This window comes from Schistocerca americana, chromosome 1 (assembly GCF_021461395.2).
Source record: "Schistocerca americana isolate TAMUIC-IGC-003095 chromosome 1, iqSchAmer2.1, whole genome shotgun sequence".
Taxonomy (NCBI): domain Eukaryota; kingdom Metazoa; phylum Arthropoda; class Insecta; order Orthoptera; family Acrididae; genus Schistocerca; species Schistocerca americana.
In genome coordinates, this window is record NC_060119.1 from 1,003,090,894 (window position 1) to 1,003,111,581 (window position 20,688).

A 20,688-nucleotide genomic window follows, 5' to 3' on the forward strand; every position below is an offset into this window, starting at 1 on the left:
GAGACCCAACTCGCCTTATTTGTTCATGAGACCCAGAAAATATTAGATACAGGCTCCCAGGTTGATGCTATTTTTCTTGACTTCCGGAAGGCGTTCGATACAGTTCTGCACTGTCGCCTGATAAACAAAGTAAGAGCCTACGGAATATCAGACCAGCTGTGTGGCTGGATTGAAGAGTTTTTAGCAAACAGAACACAGCATGTTGTTATCAATGGAGAGACGTCTACAGACGTTAAAGTAACCTCTGGCGTGCCACAGGGGAGTGTTATGGGACCATTGCTTTTCACAATATATATAAATGACTTAGTAGATAGTGTCGGAAGTTCCATGCGACTTTTCGCGGATGATGCTGTAGTATACAGAGAAGTTGCAGCATTAGAAAATTGTAGCGAAATGCAGAAGATCTGCAGCGGATAGGCACTTGGTGCAGGGAGTGGCAACTGACCCTTAACATAGACAAAGGTAATGTATTGCGAATACATAGAAAGAAGGATCCTTTATTGTATGATTATATGATAGCGGAACAAACACTGGTAGCAGTTACTTCTGTAAAATATCTGGGAGTATGCCTACGGGACGATTTGAAGTGGAATGATCATATAAAATTAATTGTTGGTAAGGCGGGTACCAGGTTGAGATTCATTGGGAGAGTGCTTAGAAAATGTAGTCCATCAACAAAGGAGGTGGCGTACAAAACACTCGTTCGACCTATACTTGAGTATTGCTCATCAGTGTGGGATCCGTACCAGATCGGTCTGACGGAGGAGATAGAGAAGATCCAAAGAAGAGCGGCGCGTTTCGTCACAGGGTTATTTGGTAACCGTGATAGCGTTACGGAGATGTTTAATAAACTCAAGTGGCAGACTCTGCAAGAGAGGCGCTCTGCATCGCGGTTTAGCTTGCTTGCCAGGTTTCGAGAGGGTGCGTTTCTGGATGAGGTATCGAATATATTGCTTCCCCCTACTTATACCTCCCGAGGAGATCACGAATGTAAAATTAGAGAGATTAGAGCGCGCACGGAGGCTTTCAGACAGTCGTTCTTCCCGCGAACCATACGCGACTGGAACAGGAAAGGGAGGTAATGACAGTGGCACGTAAAGTGCCCTCCGCCACACACCGTTGGGTGGCTTGCGGAGTATCAATGTAGATGTAGATGTAGATGTAAATTTATCTGGCAGTAAAAAGTTATTGGCTTGAATGTGGTCCATGAAAGGTAATAACTCAATATGGTAGTTAAATTCATGAATTATTATGGGATGTATTAAAGAGCCACTGTAAATGCTCACAGAGTGATGAGCTCACTTTCAGGAAAGTGAAAATATGAGTAAGGCAAAGCATATGTTTATCAAACCCTTTATTAGCATTGTACAGAATTATAGGGATGTTCCGGTTGGTAAAATTATAGTGACTGCATGGTGCTTTTTCGAAATGCCGTGTCTCTGTAACTTTGACTCCTCATTCATTTAACAGGAACCCTTCTGAGAAATTATATACATCTGGGCCAAAAGCAAAAAGAAAATCTTTCTGCCAGTAGAGGAATGGTAGTGACACATTGTGTACATGATGCTTCTAGTAAACATGGTTTTGAATCAAAATTATTAGATATGTCCACTGGTAAATAACAGCATTCGCATCTTATTACAAAAATTACATATGTTAGCTGAAGGGAAGCTTACAAATCCAGCTGTCCTGCTCAAACGTTCTACAGATTATTGGGTCGTTCCATGCAAAATGGTCTAGAGGTTCCCGCATGACCATCACAGATTTTGATGAAAATTTGAATGAACAATTGCACTTGCTCCCAATGAACCCTGGTAAAGTTTCACGATCATTAATTCAGTACTTCTGAAGTAGTCATTTGTTTGACCCATAGTGCAATTATCAACAGTACATCTGTGAGTTTTCGGCAACTTTGAGACATGATATTTTCTTGAAAGAAACTATACGAGGTCATCTTGTACAACTGTTTGTGTTTTCTTAAGTGAAATAACAGAAAAAGATTTCCTGAGTGAATTGCATATGGAAAAGCAAAGTTGGCTGGAAAAATAACTGCTCAGAAGATGTAAAAGTTTAGCATTTTATATATCCAGAAGGAATTGCAGCATTTCCAATAATTTACAAATTAAAGACAAAGTTGATAATTTTTCTAAAAACGCCAACTTTTAGCCCACTTAAAAAAAAAAAACCACTTCTGTAAACTCTTTTAAACTATCTTCATTATAAAGACCACGTTCTAAACCAGTGAAAACCACATTTTGTTTTGAATGCAAACATATAAGGCCCTAAAAAAGAACGACAAGTTGTAGGTACATTGAAAATTGGCCCATATTCTACTGGTACTCAAATTAAATCAGATTCTTTTATGTTCTACAAATGTTTAATACTCTCTGGGGAAGGTAATATCAAAAGTTTCAATGACTAGGCGTTGAAATAAACTCCAAGTAAGTCAAGAAAGTTTGAAAAAGGGGTGCCTTTTTTTGACTCGACTCATCACAACATATTTCAGTCTGTTTTTCTGCTGTAACTACAATCTCAAATACGTTATAAACTTCAGAATTTAACTGCACAGTAGCAACGCACTGGAGGCCATAGCAGTAAAATGTTGCATAACAGCTGGAACACACATCATATAAATAGCCTGCTGGTTTTACACCACTGTCACATTGTGAGACATTGTGCAACAGCAGTCACGAGTGAGTTTCCTTACTACAGGTTCCCAAACCTGATAATGGTTTCTTTACACAGGATTCCAAGCCAGTGATATATTTCTATAAGTGTCAGAGGCCAAAGCTAGAAGTGTTCTCTTTTAGGATCCTAAGCTACTTGAATTTTTTCTATGGGCAGACTCTCATGAGGAAACTTAAACTGCCAGTTGGGTGATGTCATTAATGGGATTGTTGGGGGAAAATTTTGATAAGAGAGAACCCAAAAAATTATACTTTTCAAACGTGATTCTCTGAAATAATTAGTGCCACAAAAAAGAGAAAATTATGCTTTTTATTGGATTGCATAGTCCAACAACTGTTTTTTATAAAAACAATTTTGTAGAGCTGAATGCTGTAGAGATGTCAGAAAAACAAAAACAAAAAAGACTGCTTAGTTGCAGTATTTCTGACTCAAGCTCATTTCCTAGTCATCAGGACTTCTGAGATTACTAAACAATTGTAGAACATAATAAAAATGTTGATTTAAATTGAGTACCAGTGGAATATGAGCCTATTCTATAGGCTCATATTTTTTAGGACCTTACATGCTCGCATTGCAAAATCAATTATAGTTTTTAGGTGCTTTAGAACATGATCTTTGTAGTGCAAATGGTTTAAGAGTTTACAGAAGACAATTTTTTTTTCTTTTTTGTAAAAGTGGGTTAAAGTAGCTATTTTTGGTATCTTTTTTTTTAGAAAAATTATCAACTTTGTCCTCATTCTGTAAACTGTTGGAAATTGGTAGCAGACTGAAATTTTATATTCTAAGATCTTGTATTGAAAAGTTATTAAGTGGGTGGCTTCAGGTATATCCCGCCCTTACATCCGGATATACAAAAAGCTAAACTCCACATTTATTTCGAGCATCTGTTTTTTCAACCGACTTTGCTTCAATTTATCCAAATGCGTATCACTGAGGATAATATTTTCTTTATTATTTTGCTTAAGAGAGTGCAAAAAGTTTTATAAGAAGACCTAGCTTTGTTTCTTTCAAGAAAATATTGCTGGAGATGTTACGTCTCAAATTTGCTGAAAACTCATGGGTGCACTGTTAATAATTGCATTATGGGGTTTAACAAATGACTATATCTCTGCAAGTATTAAACTGACAAAAGTGAAACTCTTCCAATGTTCATTTGAAACACATGTGAAAGTTCACACAAAATTTCAACAAAGTCCAATTTTTCTGAAATTAGACCACTTGGCATATTGCGTATATTTTAGTTGGTAGACAGCACAAGATCTGTAGAATACTGTGAGACTGTGTCAATGGTACAGACAAAAAATTCTCAAAATGGGTCAGCAGTTGGAGTAAGAGGTTAAAAGGCAAATAGCAGAAAGATGGAAAAATATGTAGTACAAGTGAAAATTAGACTTACTGACAGAATAAGGCGAAGTTGGTGGCTGACAGTATAACAGTTGCCAAGTACTCTGTGCTAAGACATCCAGTTTAGTTTGTTGGCTGATTTATATTACACACCCTGTTCACAACTGTGTAGCGTTAACTGTTAACATCACCAGTTTCAAAGATGCTGAATGAGTTAGTTTGTTGATTACGTGACCCATAAATTATATTTACAGTATGAATTTCGATGAGAACTGTCATATTCATCTGGATAACAATTATGCATATCTTGGAATCTGAAGTATTGGTATTTGATGACCGTTTGTAAAAAGAAAGAAAATTACAGTCTAACGATCTGGCAGTTTTGTAGTCATTAGAAACATAGCAATAGTTAGAACAAGGGTGGGGAACAAAAGCGGTTGTAACATATCCATTTTAGCATTTGCCTTAAGTAATTTAGGGAAATCATGGAAAAACGAAATCTTGATAGTGAAAAGGGGATTTGAACTCTGTACCTCATGAATGTAAGTCAAGTGTTGATCGTTTACAGGTGTGTAGCTAACTGTATGTGAGAGTTTCTGACACAGATAAGATTGTCAAAGAGAAATGGCTTTAATCTGCATTTAAACACAAATCTACAACTGGCAAGACCTTATTCAAATCTTGAAAGGACTCAGAGTCCTAATGGCCCTTTCTAGGGCATAAGCCTAATGGCAATTACTACCAGAAGGTAGTAAAGTCACAACTGCCGTCCGAATAGGGACAATCATTTTTTCTGAAGCTATGTTTTTACTGAAACTGCTGTTGCTCTGTGTGATTGTGGGGTCAGACTAGTCAGCAGTAATCCCCTTTCCGGAGACAACACTGAAAAAGAAGAAGATTAAGGCACTTGAGATGTGAAATTATAGATGGATGCTAGAAATGAATTAGAATGATTAAGATAAGAAATGTGGAGATTTTCCGCAGAATCAGCGAGGAGAGGCTGATATGCTAAACACTAAATAGAGATGGGATGGGATGGATTGGTAGAAGCTTTCAAAACATCAGGGAACAATTGTTTTGATAATCAGTCAATGATGAGCACACAGTTTATATTTCATAGCTGACATTTTGTGGTATACTTAGGAAAGAATTTTTATGCAATGGCACATAGTTTTCATCCAAACCTAACTTCAAATGTATCTTTCACTATGCAGCAGTGTGTGTGCTGTTATGAAAGTTCCTAGCAGCTGCTCCTGATTAGAACTCAAATCTCAAACCTTGAACCTTGTCTTTTGGGGGCTGTCTTCTTACCAATTCAGAAATCCAGGCGTGACTAATGACTTATATTCACAGCTTACTTATCAAACTTCACAGAAGTTGTCCTGCTAATCGTATGGCTCACATCCCTGGAAGTGAGGGTAATGCAGAAAAATAATTTAGTCAAAACCTAGACAGTTGTTTCCAGAATGAATCTTCCACTCTGTGGCAGTGTGTGTTCTGTTATGAAACTTCCTTTCTTCCAGGAATGCAAGTCCCACAAGGTATGGAGGAGAATTTTTGTGAAGTTGTGAAAGTGGCACTGACAGAAGTAAGGCTGTGAGAGCTGCAAGTGGACCTTTGTTCTCGTATTTTGTGTGAAGTTTCTTAGTTAGTTCTTTTAGATGAAACAAATGAGGTAAAAAATTAATTAGAATGAACACCCTTTATGTTACAGATATGGGCAAAGGGAATAAGTGCTATTGTGTAGAATTTAATGATGAAAGAATATCTCTGTATTGTTGAAAATACAATGTATTTGGATAGATAAAAAAGCTACCCCACCAAGTGGTGGCAAGAGGACATACATATAAAAGGTATTAAAGTTTACAAGCTTTTGGAGCAAGTGGCTCCTTCACTTGGCAGAAGTATTGGAGGGTGAGGAAAAGGGGTGTAGTAAAAGGACTGGGGAGGTTTAGGAAAAATTGTCCAGAACTCTGGGTCAGGGGAGTCTTACTGGATGGGATGAGATGGAAAGAGACTCTTTATTATGTGACACGTCATGTGGTCCATGTATCTAAGTATTCAAGCCATGACATCTGAGCTAATGAAATGATGTATATGTCTGCAGAAGCCTTTGGAGAGATGCATCTGCTGTTGTACTTTTTTGTTCCAGATAATGTATAGGAATGGGGTAGACAAGGGCTGGTGGCCAGAATTACCAGGTGCCACAATACTCCTTTACTGTTTGTCCACTGCAATTCTATTTCATGCTGCAGTGGTAGAACCAAACAATCTTAGACCGTCATATTGGAAGTTCCTACATCGTGTTTCGGGGGGCTGGTGAGTGCAAAGTGATGTGGTGTATTGAAGTAATTTTGGACTTTCACATATTGATGGATTAATGCTTTGCTTTCTTTCTACTGCTTTTTAATTAAGGAAAGCTTTTTGTTTTACAGGATTGCAGATATAAACAGGAAACCTCTTGATGTGTATGGACTGGAGAGTTCCAAAGCACTTGCTAAGGTCCTTATTGACACAAAGACAGGAAGCACCTATTCTTCTCCTACGTAGGCTCATTATTTTGAAAATTTTGATAGCAGGCGCTGTTCAAAACATACCATTAGCACTTCATTGTGTGTCCTGGTGAAAGTCTCTGTGATAACTTTGAGCCTGGCTTATTCAGGTTTTAATTTTGTAGAAAAAGATTTAATTTTTAAAAAGATCAGTTCTGAAACTAGTGTATATATTTTAACACAAATTTGCATTTATCATTTCACAAGCTCTGTTTTGTAATGAGCCACTTGAGCAAAGTAATATTTGCTCATAAGTGATAATTGTTCCACATTCCTTTTTTTAGGCACTTTAAGTTACAGAAATTGAGTCTGTCATTTTCTTAGCCAACAAGCAAAATACAAAAGCTCATGCAACCACTCACTTTATACAAGGAAACTGGCCAGGGTTTGGAATACTGTTTTAAAGAATTTTCTTCTACATGCCACAAAAAGAAAATAGTTGATTTTCAGTCTTGGGAATAGATGCAATGTTTAATACAAACATAATAAGAACTGAAAGAATTTATTTTGGAAATTTAATTTTTGTAATTAATACATACAGAAATCTGTGATAAATCATGCCAGTATTTTGACAGTTTGCAGTTTTAATTGATACTTCTGTTGATATTTTGTCTGTTGGTATCTAAGCACCTCATATTTGCGGAGGCACAGTTTATAACTTTTGTAAAATCTTTTGTATTGATGTTTGGTAAGAGTGTCACCGGATTGTGATAAATATGAGTTCTGAAGAGATACCATAAATGTATGTGTAATGTGTTATTTGACTTTTGTACAAGTTTTGTTGTTTTTTATTTATCTGAATATTTTGATACAGCTAAATGATAAAATAATTGTGGAAAACTGTGATGTATAGATTGTTGAATATGGAATTCAGTTTTGGTAGGTAACTGTATTTTGTATGGTTTTAAGATATAGGTAATGAGAGAGCTCTTTTCTGTTTTCTGACATCACAGATGGTTGTTGACAGTGAATTACATTTTTGGTGAAGGCTGTTGTAATAATGGTGTTAAGATGGTGAAAGAAGCTGAGCTTCAGACATTTCAATGTCTTCCTTAAAATATGTACAAATGTTTCTCAAAGAATTTTCATCTGAAGAGGTCACACTTATTCAAGATTACTTAAAGTTTGGTATGAATATTTATTACAATTCAGTTAATCGCACATATGTTGTAGTTTCGGGAAGTCTCTCTTTTCGTGGATGACTGTATACAACAGTCTGTTGTAATATACTTGCCATGTATTGTTTCAAGGATTTTATTTTTTGTATGATGAAACCAAATAATAATTTTGTGTGTGTGTGTGTGTGTGTGTGTGTGTGTGTGTGTGTGTGTGTTTGAGATAGATATAGAGGGTGGGATGGAGGGAGGGGGAGGAGGCGGTGGTTTGAGAGAATGTATATAATACAGATTATGTTGATGGCTCTCATGTAAATTTGTGCAGGTAGCATGTCCAAGTAAACTTTTTTATATTGAAAGAGATTTTGCTCAGCATTTTAATATTTTTAAAGGATGAATTATTTTTAATGTACTATATATGTATAGTGTTTTGGGATTTTATTAAAGAAGACTCTGAGACACAGTTTTATGTTTTGTCACAAATAAAATGTTATTGACTTATTGTACGTATTCCCACACTCATCTTATAACACACACCCTTTCTGTTTCACAACCAGTGCTTCGTATAACTGATCACAAAAAATCTACTGTGTGCATCCCCGTCATGCTTCAATTAGAAATGTATAATGATATGTCTGTGATAAATGAGGAGGAGAGTGGTAATGAGATATCTGAAAGCTAAGAAATACAGGAAACAGCATTTTTGTTGTGGATAAAAATTTCCGGAGCTAAATTCTACGTGTGATACATCTGTGTGTGCTGCAACATCTTACTTCGAACACTCGAAGAGAGGGCAAGGAACATCAGCAACACACCTAACTTAAATAACCATGTAAATCAACTGACAGTGAGCACTATATTGAATATAATCATGAAATAAAATATGATGTTACCAATATCGTATCGTGGTGCAAATCTCAGGTTTCTGTGACGGGATAATTATGAAGTCTATCAAAATAAAGATGTTAAAACAGGGTGGAGATTTCAATTTAACACTATAGTTCAATTCTTTTATCTTGGCGGCTCGCGCATGCCCGCCCAGACGCTGGAGATTGCTGCGTTGCCAGTTGCACACGACGCACGCGCCAATAGAAGCAGCGCCATAGTATAGCATAGTTCGCAAGCTTACGTGTAGGGGGGAGCGCGCAGTTCATGAAGTAAAGCCACCATGGCCGCATTAACCCTTTCGCTGCTACAAAGACGTGCTCCCTGCATTCCGCGCTGTGGGCGATTTTGTCACTGTACTGCTCGCCTGTGCAGACACATTGTGTTCCGACTGCTTTGACACTCTTTATCATTCGATTCCACAAAAACTATTTGGCTCAAAAATTAGATTTTTACCTATCTGCTTGACTGATACCTTCCCCCCATAAATGACTTAATTTTGTTTCGATGTTCAACGCAGTTATTATGCAGCATTAAATATAGTAAACCTTTGCACGAAATTTTGAAGAGTTTGCGGAGGTAAAAGTCCATAGAGTATACTTTCCGTATGGTCGATTTTAGTTGCCACAATGTCGAGAATGAAATGTGGACAAGATACCTATATATTTCATTTAATTTAAGTACCACATAAGTGTCGTATGTAATATTGAGAAATATTCCACCTTTCGCGACTGTAACAAAAGTTTTACTTACACTGGGCACGTTTGGCTTTATTTTAAAGCACTTCAATCAATCAATCAAAAGGAAGTAGACAAAATACATTAAACAAAACTGTGGACTTACAAAAACATTAGGACTTGAATATACCGTCTGTCAGTGAAGTGCTCAGAGCTATGTCAAATATAATTTTGTGTGTGGCACACACAAACAGCATTTATTTGCTAAAACACTGATGAGCCAACACAAACGTTGAATATTGTGCTACCACAGCACAAAACTACGAAAGGTGACTTGGCAATGGAGGACACAAAATACAGTCCTCTTATGATGCTTCAAAAGAGAGAAACGCGTCTGGTCTAAATAAGTCGCTTAGTACAGTTGCAGAAGAGGGATATATTTCAATACCATTGGTAAAACTGCGACTGTGGAACAAAAACAAGAAATAGAACATGAATACCATTGTGTATGTGCCATACCTTTCACCGATGGAAGTGCTTTAAAATAAAGCCAAACGCGCCGTGTGTGTATAAAACTTTTATTACAGTCGCGAAAGACAGAATATTTCTCAATATTACATACGACACCTATGTGGTACTTAAATTAAATGAGATATTGTTATACAGTAAATATTATATGAAATTTAGGTATCTTGTCCACATTTCATTCTCAACATTGTGGCAACTAAAATCGACCATACGGAAAGTAAACGCTATGGACTTTTACCTCTGCAAACTCTTCAAAATTTCGTGCAATGGTTTACTACATTTAATGCTGCACATCAAAACAAAATTAAGTCATTTATGGGGGGAAGGTATCAGGCAAGAAGACGTGTAAAAATCAAATTTTTTGGCCAAATAGTTTTTGTGAAATCGAATGATAAGTGTGTCAAAGCAGTGGGAACACCATGTGTCTGCACAGGCGAGAAGTGCAGTGATGACAAAATCGCGCACAGCGCGGAATGCGAGGAGCACGTGTCTGCAGCAGCGAAAAAGTTAATGAAGAGGCAAAGCACTAGAAATTTCATTCAAACGAATAAAATTCGTGAAGTAAGGCACTCCAATATTGTTTTTAAGTAAAGAAAATATTAAGCACCACACAAGGTTTGAACTCATAACCTTTCACTTGGCAGCCCAACACCTTAACCGTTCCGCTACCTCAGCTCATCAAACAGTGCAACTCCATAATGACTCTAACACCTCACGCAACTACTTATAAACACTGTTGGTATGACTATGAATTACTCACGCTTCGTCGAAGTACAATAGGAAATAAACAATTACCGCTGTTCTTTATTGCGAAAAAGCAGTTCGTGAGATTGAAACAAACACCTTTCCTTGCTATCGCCTGAATTAGGAGTCTTATTGCTTGTTTGGTTTAATTAATTAATAGAATATGAAGCAATTGGTATAAAGAATGCTTTTTCCAAACTTTCTGTAAAAGAAAGTCTGCTATCAAGACATTGCTTTTGTTCTATTACTTTATTTATGACTGAACGTTTCTAAAACTGAAGACACTCGTCCATGCTCTGCACTGCTGTCGAGATCTGGCAACGTCGTTCTCTGTTCATTGGCTGACTGTGTTTTGTGAAGTCAGATGCGCAGAACGAACCTAAACTCGGCCGCCAAGATATATGATGCGCACTTTAGAAGAATCACACCCATCATTTTAAGGTGCTCTGCTTTAGTACAATTATTTCTTGTAAATGATTTGTTCTACAGTTTCTATTTTCTATGAATTTTAATAAGTATTTGTGAGGTACATTTCTGCAAGAATTAAGCATTTAGGACCATTCTGAAAAGTAGTTCAATGAACTCTTACTAGATTGATTTATAGCATTCAGCAGATCATTTATTAATGAGGAAGGAAGCTCTGTTGCTCAAGTGGCGCTGTTGGTTTTGACAACACTTTAGTTGCTTTATAATGTCATTTCCAAGGCATGGTTTGTCTGATTGAGCAATTGTAAAATATTTGATTTCAATGTCAGATGGTGAATCTGAAGCTGAAGATTCTCTTAATGTTTGTGAAATCGCAAACGCTATTGATGATGGAAAAATATATCCCTCCCATTGATGGACTCTGTGACTCTTCTGACAGAGTCCATCACATACTGCACATACTAGGCAGTATAATCATGCCACCTCTGTATGTAATTTTATTTAATATTAATTGTGGAAAATAAGATAAGTAAAAGTGAGAAGGGATGATTATAATTTTGATGGCAGCACAATCAGAATCAGTGAAGCCCATATTGACGGCACATCTTTAACGTGATAATGCGTGACCATGAAAAGATAATTAAAAGTTTTGTTATCAGTATTGAGTGTGTAATAAAACAATGCTCTAAAAAGGAATCGGACTTTATAATTTAACTTCTGAGTGAAGGTGAGTTCTAACATTGATTGTGCAATATGCCTTAAACCACGACAGTAGCAAAACTATGACAATGGCTGCTGAGCAATGGCATCATCATATTAAGATGACCAATGTGGAATAATTGCTCTGAATAATTTGCTGAAAAGTATTTAAAAATCATATTAGGATAAGGAATGAACCAATTGACAAATGATTAAAGTACACATTCATAGCATTGTAATTTAAGTGAAATAATACATCATAAAATGATGCAACATTTTATTCTCTTTTTGATCTGGAGGAAAGTTACCAACCAAGAGAACGGAAGTCACTGCTGACGCACCAGCATATGTCTTCGAAACAAGCAACCAATGAAATACAGGCAGAGTACATACTCATATAAAATTCATGCTATCTTTGAGATCGGGAAACTGTGAGGATGATTATGAAGTGTGGGATCACACAGCCTCCGTGAAAGGGATTGCACAATTTTTCACTACTAACTTGACAATGACATTCTACAAGTAACTAGTTAACATATGTTCATTCCATAGTATTTATAATCTGTCACAAATAATTTCACGTTAACTTCATTTCTCTTAAAATTCAAATGACGCACAATACATTATGTCATGTGCATGAATTAACAAATACATTTATTTCATTGATCTAAATAAAGGATGGTTGTGTAGAGAGCAAAATGTTTTCTTTCTCTAGTTTAAGTAGATTGTTGATTTGGCATTTCTCATACAAGCTTATTGTTCAGATATATGAGACTGACTGGTGTAGGCTCTTTTATCATTGTTCCGTGAAAAGTAAAGTATATGCCCAAGGATGTCAGGTGGCAGGAGACAATAGAGGTTGATGGACAGTTCCACTTAGGAGGCTAGATCCAGAAGAAAAAATGTAGTGTTCATACTGTCACTGGATGTCATGTTTCAACAAGGACGTTATTCAGATAGTCATGAGGTCTTCCACAAGGACCAGAACCATGAAACAGTTGTACAGTAGGATCAGTGATGCTTTTTCACAACTCATGATGGTTGCGTTGAAATGAAAGTTTTAAGTACATAAGTACAAAACTTAACTTTCTAGAACAACATGAAGATAGATGCATACTTATTTACATATATCCTAAGAGGTCCACACAGTGTCATGAAGGGATGTGGGTTTCTTATAATCTATTATATGTTTCATTGGGAAGAGCAACGTTATAAGTTTAATAGTAACTGCACAACACAATAAACGTCTGGATAATGTAATATGTCACAAGCCTTTACATTAGGTATAATTTGTGTCTACTTTGAGTTATTATTTTTGTTTTTATTTTGTTCACTTCATTTGAATTTTGTAGCAACGCTGTGTTTGCCACTGTTTGTCTTGACAGCCAAGTCTGTACTGCATAATGGGGATTGTTGAGGAAATCACTTGCGCACAGACTCAACAGTCAGTCTATGCAACTGTAATGTGTACAATGTGTTCACATGCTCGTGTCTGTATGGATTGCCTTGTAAGCAGTTCCAAGGATATCCCTATCCCACACATTGAATCACAGTCATCCAGGTGCTCTCAGGATCAAATCCTGATATGAAAAGTGTTCACCTTCTCTTTTTGAACCTGTATTGCAAAGTCTTCTGATTATACACTATGATGCATGCCAGAAACAGAATTTCACTCATATGGTATGTCTTCTGTAGATTTCTTGGCCAGTCACATACATATAATGGTTCTTGAAACATGCTAAAACATCGCTAAAACTTTAAGTTAGAGTTTCTAGTTTGCATACTTTTTACGTACATTACACAGTTAAAGTCTCATTTGGCTTAGTGGATCTTGTTATTAGTCGTAAATTTTAACATATTTTCATTGCATTTATGTAAAGCAATCAATGTCTCATATTCATTTCTATATTTCTTCCACGTCGTTTATAGGAATATTTACAAAGGGCGTTCAAAAAGTTTTGCACAGTTGTCTGTAATTTTTTATTTTTTGCAGGAGAAGAATGAAATTTTTTGTGAACGTACTTGGAACCTTTAGCTATACATTGAGCCTATTCAATGTAGCCTCCATCAGCTGTGACGCATCTGGCCCAACGTTCTTTCCATGCTGCAAATTCACTTTGGTAAAATTCTGGGGGTTGACTTTTACACCATCGTTTGACACAGGAAATAAGGTCTTTCTCACTATCAAATGTTTTACCGCGCAGGTGGGCCTTCAGACGACCAAAGAGGTATAAGTCAGATGGAGCCAAGTCCAGACTGTAGGGAGGATAAGAAACAGTTTTCCAATCCATTTTCCTGATTTTCTCCTCTTCATAAGGGCTGTATGGGGTTTGGAATTGTCATGGTGTTGTCTGATGAGCTGACACTGAAGTTGTGGTCTGTGGATCTTGATGGCACATTGCAGATTGTCCATAACAAACAGTAATGGTCTCGGTTAATTGTGGAGCCAGGTTCCAAAAAGTCAATGAAAATGACACCACACTGATGTCAGGAGGAGGAGGCCATCACCTTTCGGCGTGCTGTTCGTGAAAGTCTTGGTTTCTTCTTCTGAGGGGAACCCAGATGATGCCACTCCCTGGATTGGGTTTTGCTCTCAGGTTCGGACAAAAACAACCATGTTTCATCCTGGGTAATGACGCTGTCAAGACCATCGCACACATTCTTCCTCATCGTTTTCATTTCTCTTGTCAATAATCTAGGCAGCCAATGTGCACAGATTTTTCTGTACCCTAGTGACTGTATCAGTGATACCACACTACCCAACTACCCAATGACAGACAAGTCATTTCAGCAAGCTGTTGTGTCATCACAAATCTGTCATTTTGGATGATTTGATCAATGGTCTCCTTATTCACATCACTCACTCGATGGTCTACCGCATCGTGGATTGTCCAGTAGAGAAATCACCTTTAAACCTCTCCATCCAATGCCGGATACTGCTGCGATCCACTGTGTCCTCCCCATAAACAGGGAGCAACTTCCTGTGAATCGATGTGGTAGAGTCATTACCAGTCTTGAAGAGGAACTCCATCACCGACCGTTGTCGCAACCTGACATCTACTTCATGGACCATTATGGCTCACCTGTAAATAAAAGAAAATAATTTTATATACCAACTTATAGCTAAATGTTCCAAGTATGTTCACAAAAAATTTCATTCTCCTCCTGCAAAAAATAAAACAATTAGAAATGACTGTGCAAAACTTTTTAACACCCTTTGTACATTGGATCTTCAAATTGGTAAGCAGCAAGCATTTACCTATGTCACGAAAGTAGAACCATCTGCACCCACCAGAGCAAAGACACGCGTACATGTGAAAATACACGCAAAGCAAACTGAAAATAAAAAACAGCCCAGACAAAGGAGCATTGTATCCTACCATATGAACAACTTCATTGAAATATTCGTCCATTGTCATTACTGACAAATATTTATTTACTTAAAGGTATCTAATCAGCACCTCATCTAGGCCCAAGAATTTCACCTCATGAACATAACTTAGTAAAACATAGACCATCTGCACCTGAGATATTAATTCCGTCAGAAATATTTATGGTTCAATTTTGATATTTATCTTGAAAGCTCATGTAATTAGTTCAGCGTCATGGTTAAATGACAGGTAAGTTGCAAGTATAACTTAAAGGCTAATATAATGCACATGCACATGCTCATAATAACTGTTCACTAATATAAAGGTAATGAATACTTAAGAAAAATTAAAACTATTGTTCAGACTCAGTCAAAGGAAAACACGAGTCTCTTTCATAAATATATTTTCTAGCTTTACACTTCAGTGTTTCTTATTTCATATTCCTGTTCATGCCACATTTCAGCACACCGTACACACAGCAGGACGAGGTGTAAAGTAATTTCATTTACAGGAATAGTGTCTCGTGTAATAATTCATAGAATCTTTGGTCTTCCAGTTATCTGTTCAGTGAATAAAACAATATTTGTTATAGATACTGCAAGATTATTTATAGTAATTTACAGCCTGGTACTTATCTTGCTTTTGATGAGTGTAAAAGCATTGGTTTCCTCTTCTTTTTACCTCAGTTTTCAAACACAGTTCATTAGGAGGGGGAAAAAAAAAACGAAAAACAATAAAAAACACCACGCTTCCTCAGTCCGCAGAACAAACACAATCATTAGTAGTATACATGCAGGTATTTTCTCAGACACTGGTGACAATAAAGTACTTCAGTTCTATTACATTGATGAATGAAAATTTCACTCTGAAAACATCCCCCAGGCTGTGACTAAACCAAGTCTCGCAATATCCTTTCTTCCAGAGGAGCTTCTGTGAAGTTTGGAAGGTAGGAGACGAGGTATTGGCAGAGGAGTAGTTGTGGGGACGGGTCGTGAGTCGTGCTTGGGTAACTCAGTTGGTACAGCACTTGCCCAAGAAAGGCAAAGGCCCTGAGTTTGAGTCTTGGTCCAGCACACAGTTGTAAGGGGAGAAGTTACAGAAAATGTGAACATTAATTTCAAAAATCATTACAGCCATATTTATTAATGTACAAATCTAAAATTTTGCATGTGTAAGGCAAAAGAGCCGTGGTTTAACAGAAAAATTTAATAAAATATACAGTATTAATATTTTGCCATAAATTTGAATTTTGTTGTCTTTTTTTAATTAAAATTCTAATCCTGCAATTAATCTGAAAATTGTATTGTAGTGTCCTGCAGTTATTAGTTTATAGTACAAATTGTATCATTAACAGAGTTTTTAATTTTGCACAGCCAACATTAACATTTTTTCTATGTACAATCATCTAAAAATCAGAATGTAATTGCAGGATCTCATATTTTTTAGTTCCAGGGAGACAGCAATACGTTGCGAACAGTTCCTGAAAATTTCATAGCATTAGTGCATATACTTTTTGAAAAAAGGTTTCTAATAATGTAAAAAATGTTAAACAGAGAAAATGAGATTCAAAGATTTTCTTCTCATACATGTAATAAGCTTACCTCAATTTTAAAATCCTCCACACTGATACTACTCATCCTCCAGGTTTCTCTTTTCTCCTGTTCTAATCTGCCTGGCCCGTACTTGTAGGTAAGACATTGATCTGTTAGCTTTCTTGACCCTGCTCTCGTTGATGGTGTAAAATGCTTTTGTTGTAAACACACCAGGATCTATACCAACTCTCTTCAGCACTTCAGTTCTGCCATTATTTCCGTTATTGTAACATTAAACTGCATCATAGACACCTATTTTGAGTGCTTCAAGTCCACAGAACGTTCTTTTTGAGAATCTAATCCAAATTAAATTATTGAGGCTTTCATTTGCATTTTGTGCCTTTCCGTGAAGACCTCCTTCAATAAATCAGGTTTTGCAAGAAACCTGAATGTGGGTTTGATTGCATTCATAACTGGTTCTGGTAATGAGTGTTTGTGCGAATACAGCTTATTTTTGTTGTTGAACTTTCACCAATCATATTTCGGACACAGATTGTGCATTGGTGTTTGGTCAATGGATAGTTTCTGAAAAAAAAAATTGTGCCCACACAGCACGCCTCATTGCCTCTAAATTATGTGTGTTTTTCCGGATAGCTCTCCCATAAAATAACTGAGGAGAATCAGTTTCTTTCAGAGTAAGCCTGTCTTTTCCTCCTAGTGGATTACCATCCTCTAGTACTTCACCTTTCTTCTCTTTCAGCAAGCAATGAAGCGTACCACCAAGCCTCTTTTGGATCTGGCCAACACATTCCAACTTTTCTATTGTTGTATTGCACAGATTATTATCTGTTACAGCTTTGAACGAAGAGGAGTCCCCATCACCAAGGTATTTTGTATCTTTAACATCTCTAAAACCATACTGGTCCTCAGATCTGGAGAACATCCTCACAAGTGTAGCAGCCTCCATGCCCCTACTTGAGCCACTATAATTTTTAGAGCAAGCTAGTGCGTGGTTTTCTTGCCAGTTTCTCACTGTCTTCATTGTTGGACATTTTCCTTGTTGCACACTGGTGACAGTATTTAGATATCTAAAACTTTACCTGAGTCAATACCAATAACAGATGCAACTCCATACAAAGATGCGTGATCCCTTTTCAGTCAGGTCCCATTTACAGACACACACAGGTCAGTAACATTTGTAGGAGATTCACTGTCATGAATATCTACCCCAGGATCTATTTCTTTTTGGCTTATTTCAACCAATTCCTCCACTGCTTCCTCCATAGAAACTTTGGCTGTATCGCACACAGCATCGGACATTTCTTTATTGATTTTTTCAAACCTTACACAAGATGGAAGCATGTTCAGAAAACCACACAATAAATTACCTGCTTCCCTGCCCTATGCAAGGCATCTCAGGGCATATGCTAACCTAAAATTCCTTTCATAGGTACCAGTGTCAATTTTTCGGAGGAGGAAAATGAAAATTCATAGCCACATGAATTACAAATTAATTTAAAATCACAAGCTATTCCCACTCTTCTTTCTTCAATAGCAGTCATGCATTCCATATTTTTACGGCTAACACATGAACATGGAAACTTTATAGCCTGGTAGAGAAGCTCTAAATCAATAACTCTGAATCCAGAGGAATCCATATCATCGTCATTCATGCACCTGTGTAATCCTCCTGTCCCAAGTTTCAATGCTGAAGCTGAGAGCTTATGTTCTTCATTTTGAGCTGCTTCCTCCATTTTGTTGGTAAACCGATTTCCATGAAACCTCCGTTTCCTAAACACAGTATTTCCATCGCCCATTATGCATAAATCTTGACTTCCACGTAAAGGTTTGCAAATTCAACCTTCCACCTTTTACCTTCTAATATGTGTTAGTATTGTCAAAACGTAAATAAACCACATGGAAGAAAGTTTTCAGGCAAAGATATGTCAGCCAGAGATACAGATGTCAGCCAAAGATACCAAAAGAAAATAGCCTTCACACTGACAAAAATTCCGCTGAAGGAAGCAGTTTCCCAAATGTCGGAAAAGGTGGGAGTGGCTGTCAGTGCAGAGTTCATCAATTTAACACACAACATAGATTAAAATGTGGATATCAATAAAATAATATTTTTGAAAAATCGATTTTTTGGACCGAAATCCATTACATCCCCTTTAATGTGCCAGGAAGTTCCAGTACCAGGATATCAGAATGTAGTGCTTAATGCTATTATCTTGTTAAAAATCTTCCCATTTCTTGCGCGTAAAGTTCGACGCATTGTTCATGAGGAATGTGATAGGTTGCCAGTTATTGCTATGCAATGTTAGAGTATTTCAGTAATGGTAGAGGCTGCTGTCGTTGATATACTTTGAAAAAAGATCATATAGAGCTACTAAGTACCTAACACCAACTCGTGCAGTGGACATTGGCCGGTAACATCAAGATACATGATTTGTAATGGGTGTGTTGGTAATATGGAGTGTGCCCGATTAGTGCCAACGTCCTGTGTGCCGGCCATTCTGTGGCTGGTTTTTAAGGCAGTTTTTCATCTGCCTTGGTGAATGCGGGCTTGTTCCCCTTATTCCACCTCAGTTGCACTATGTCGGTGATTGCTGTGCAAACACTTCTCCACGCACACACACACTATAATTACTCTATCACGCAAACATTAGGGTTACACTTGTCTGGTGTGAGACATTCCCGGGGTGGTCCACTGGAGGCCAAACCGCACAATAATGCAGGGTTTGGTGTGGGGTGAGTGGATTGTTGTACTGTGTTGTGTGGTTGTGTGGGGCTTGTGTAACACTGAGGGCTACAGTGGGACGAAGCCTCTCCGTCGTTTCAAGGCCCCCAATTCCATACAATACAATACTGTACAAGATGGAGTGTAATTCTGTGTAACAGCATTTATTAAGTTTTGCCTTCCAACACAATAGACAATCTCTTAATAGTTGTTCAATGTACCTTCACATATTTGGAAAGTAGAAATATAAATTCAGTTTTCTTTTGAGGAACTGTAGTGACTCCAAACATAATGTGTATGCGAAACTAATGTGATTCTACAAGCATAAGGAATGCACACACAGCAGTTATCATCACAAACATTACATCTGTAAAATAATGTGCTGTTTTGAGTTCTGTAATGCTGTAAAATTTTCTCAGTTGAATTTTGTGTAACTAGAGTCTTTATTTTATTCCTCCTTGGATCTGCATCTTGCAATGTAGCCATGTTGAGCCAGTCCTTGTGGTAGAAGTGATGAAGCTTCAGCTACAACATTGTTCTTACCTTTTACACGGCTTGTCTCAAAACCATATTCATGAGGAAAAGTTTTCTACCTCTTAATCCTAGGATGTAGCGACTCACAGGTTAACAAAAAGCTCAGAGCATGGTATTCTCAAAACACCGTAATATGTCTTCCATAAATGTAATAGCTGAATTTCTTGAACGCCCACTATCCCACTAGAGCATCCTGCTCGATAGTTGAATATCTGCATTTGCACTCTGAAGTGCCCTGCTGTCAAAACTAAACATGTTAACTTCAATTTTACTGTTTCTTCCAGGCATTGGAAACAACAAACAGTCATTCCTGAAAAGGGTGCATCTGTGGCAGTAGAATAATCTGTATTCATGTCAGAATGAAATAGGATCTTATAATTTACTAAAGCATTCTTTCTTACATCAAAATCTGTTGGATATTGCCTGACCAGCATTCTTCTTTTATGAACTCAACAGTGCTGGACTATTAATGAACTATCCAGGAACAAAATGGTGAAAAAATGGAGAGACCAGGAAATGCTTTCAATTGCTGTTTTATTTTTGGAACCAGAAAATTCTTCACTGCACTTAGTTTATCGGGATCAGGTAGTATTCCTGCGGAGATACAGCAAAGGGTAAAAATTTAATTTCCTTATAACCAAATTTTGATTTCTGAAAGTTAACTGTCACTCCAGCCTGCGAAAATTTACCTAATTTTCTGTCCAGTAACTCAAGGTGTTCTTCCCAAGTAGCAATTGCAGCCAGGATATTGTCGACATATAACATTACTTTGTTTAGTACATCAGGTGCTAGAACTTTGTTTAGAGCCATGATAAATACACTAGAACTTATGTTGAGTCTGAATGGCAAAACA

The 20,688-nt window shown here is 37.2% G+C and overlaps 1 protein-coding gene across 2 annotated transcripts in view; it reads left to right on the forward strand.

The window, feature by feature from the left end:
* LOC124616065 (transmembrane protein 135-like) overlaps nucleotides 1–8,163 on the forward strand; it is a 98,014-nt gene extending 89,851 nt beyond the window's left edge. For both annotated transcript variants that reach the window (XM_047144304.1, XM_047144311.1), the window contains exons 8-9: nucleotides 6,185–6,351; nucleotides 6,468–8,163. In XM_047144304.1, the coding sequence (XP_047000260.1) occupies nucleotides 6,185–6,351; nucleotides 6,468–6,582 (282 nt within the window). In that variant the 3' untranslated portion in view covers nucleotides 6,583–8,163. The remainder of the gene's footprint in view (nucleotides 1–6,184; nucleotides 6,352–6,467) is intronic.
* The last annotated feature ends 12,525 nt before the right edge of the window (nucleotides 8,164–20,688 follow it).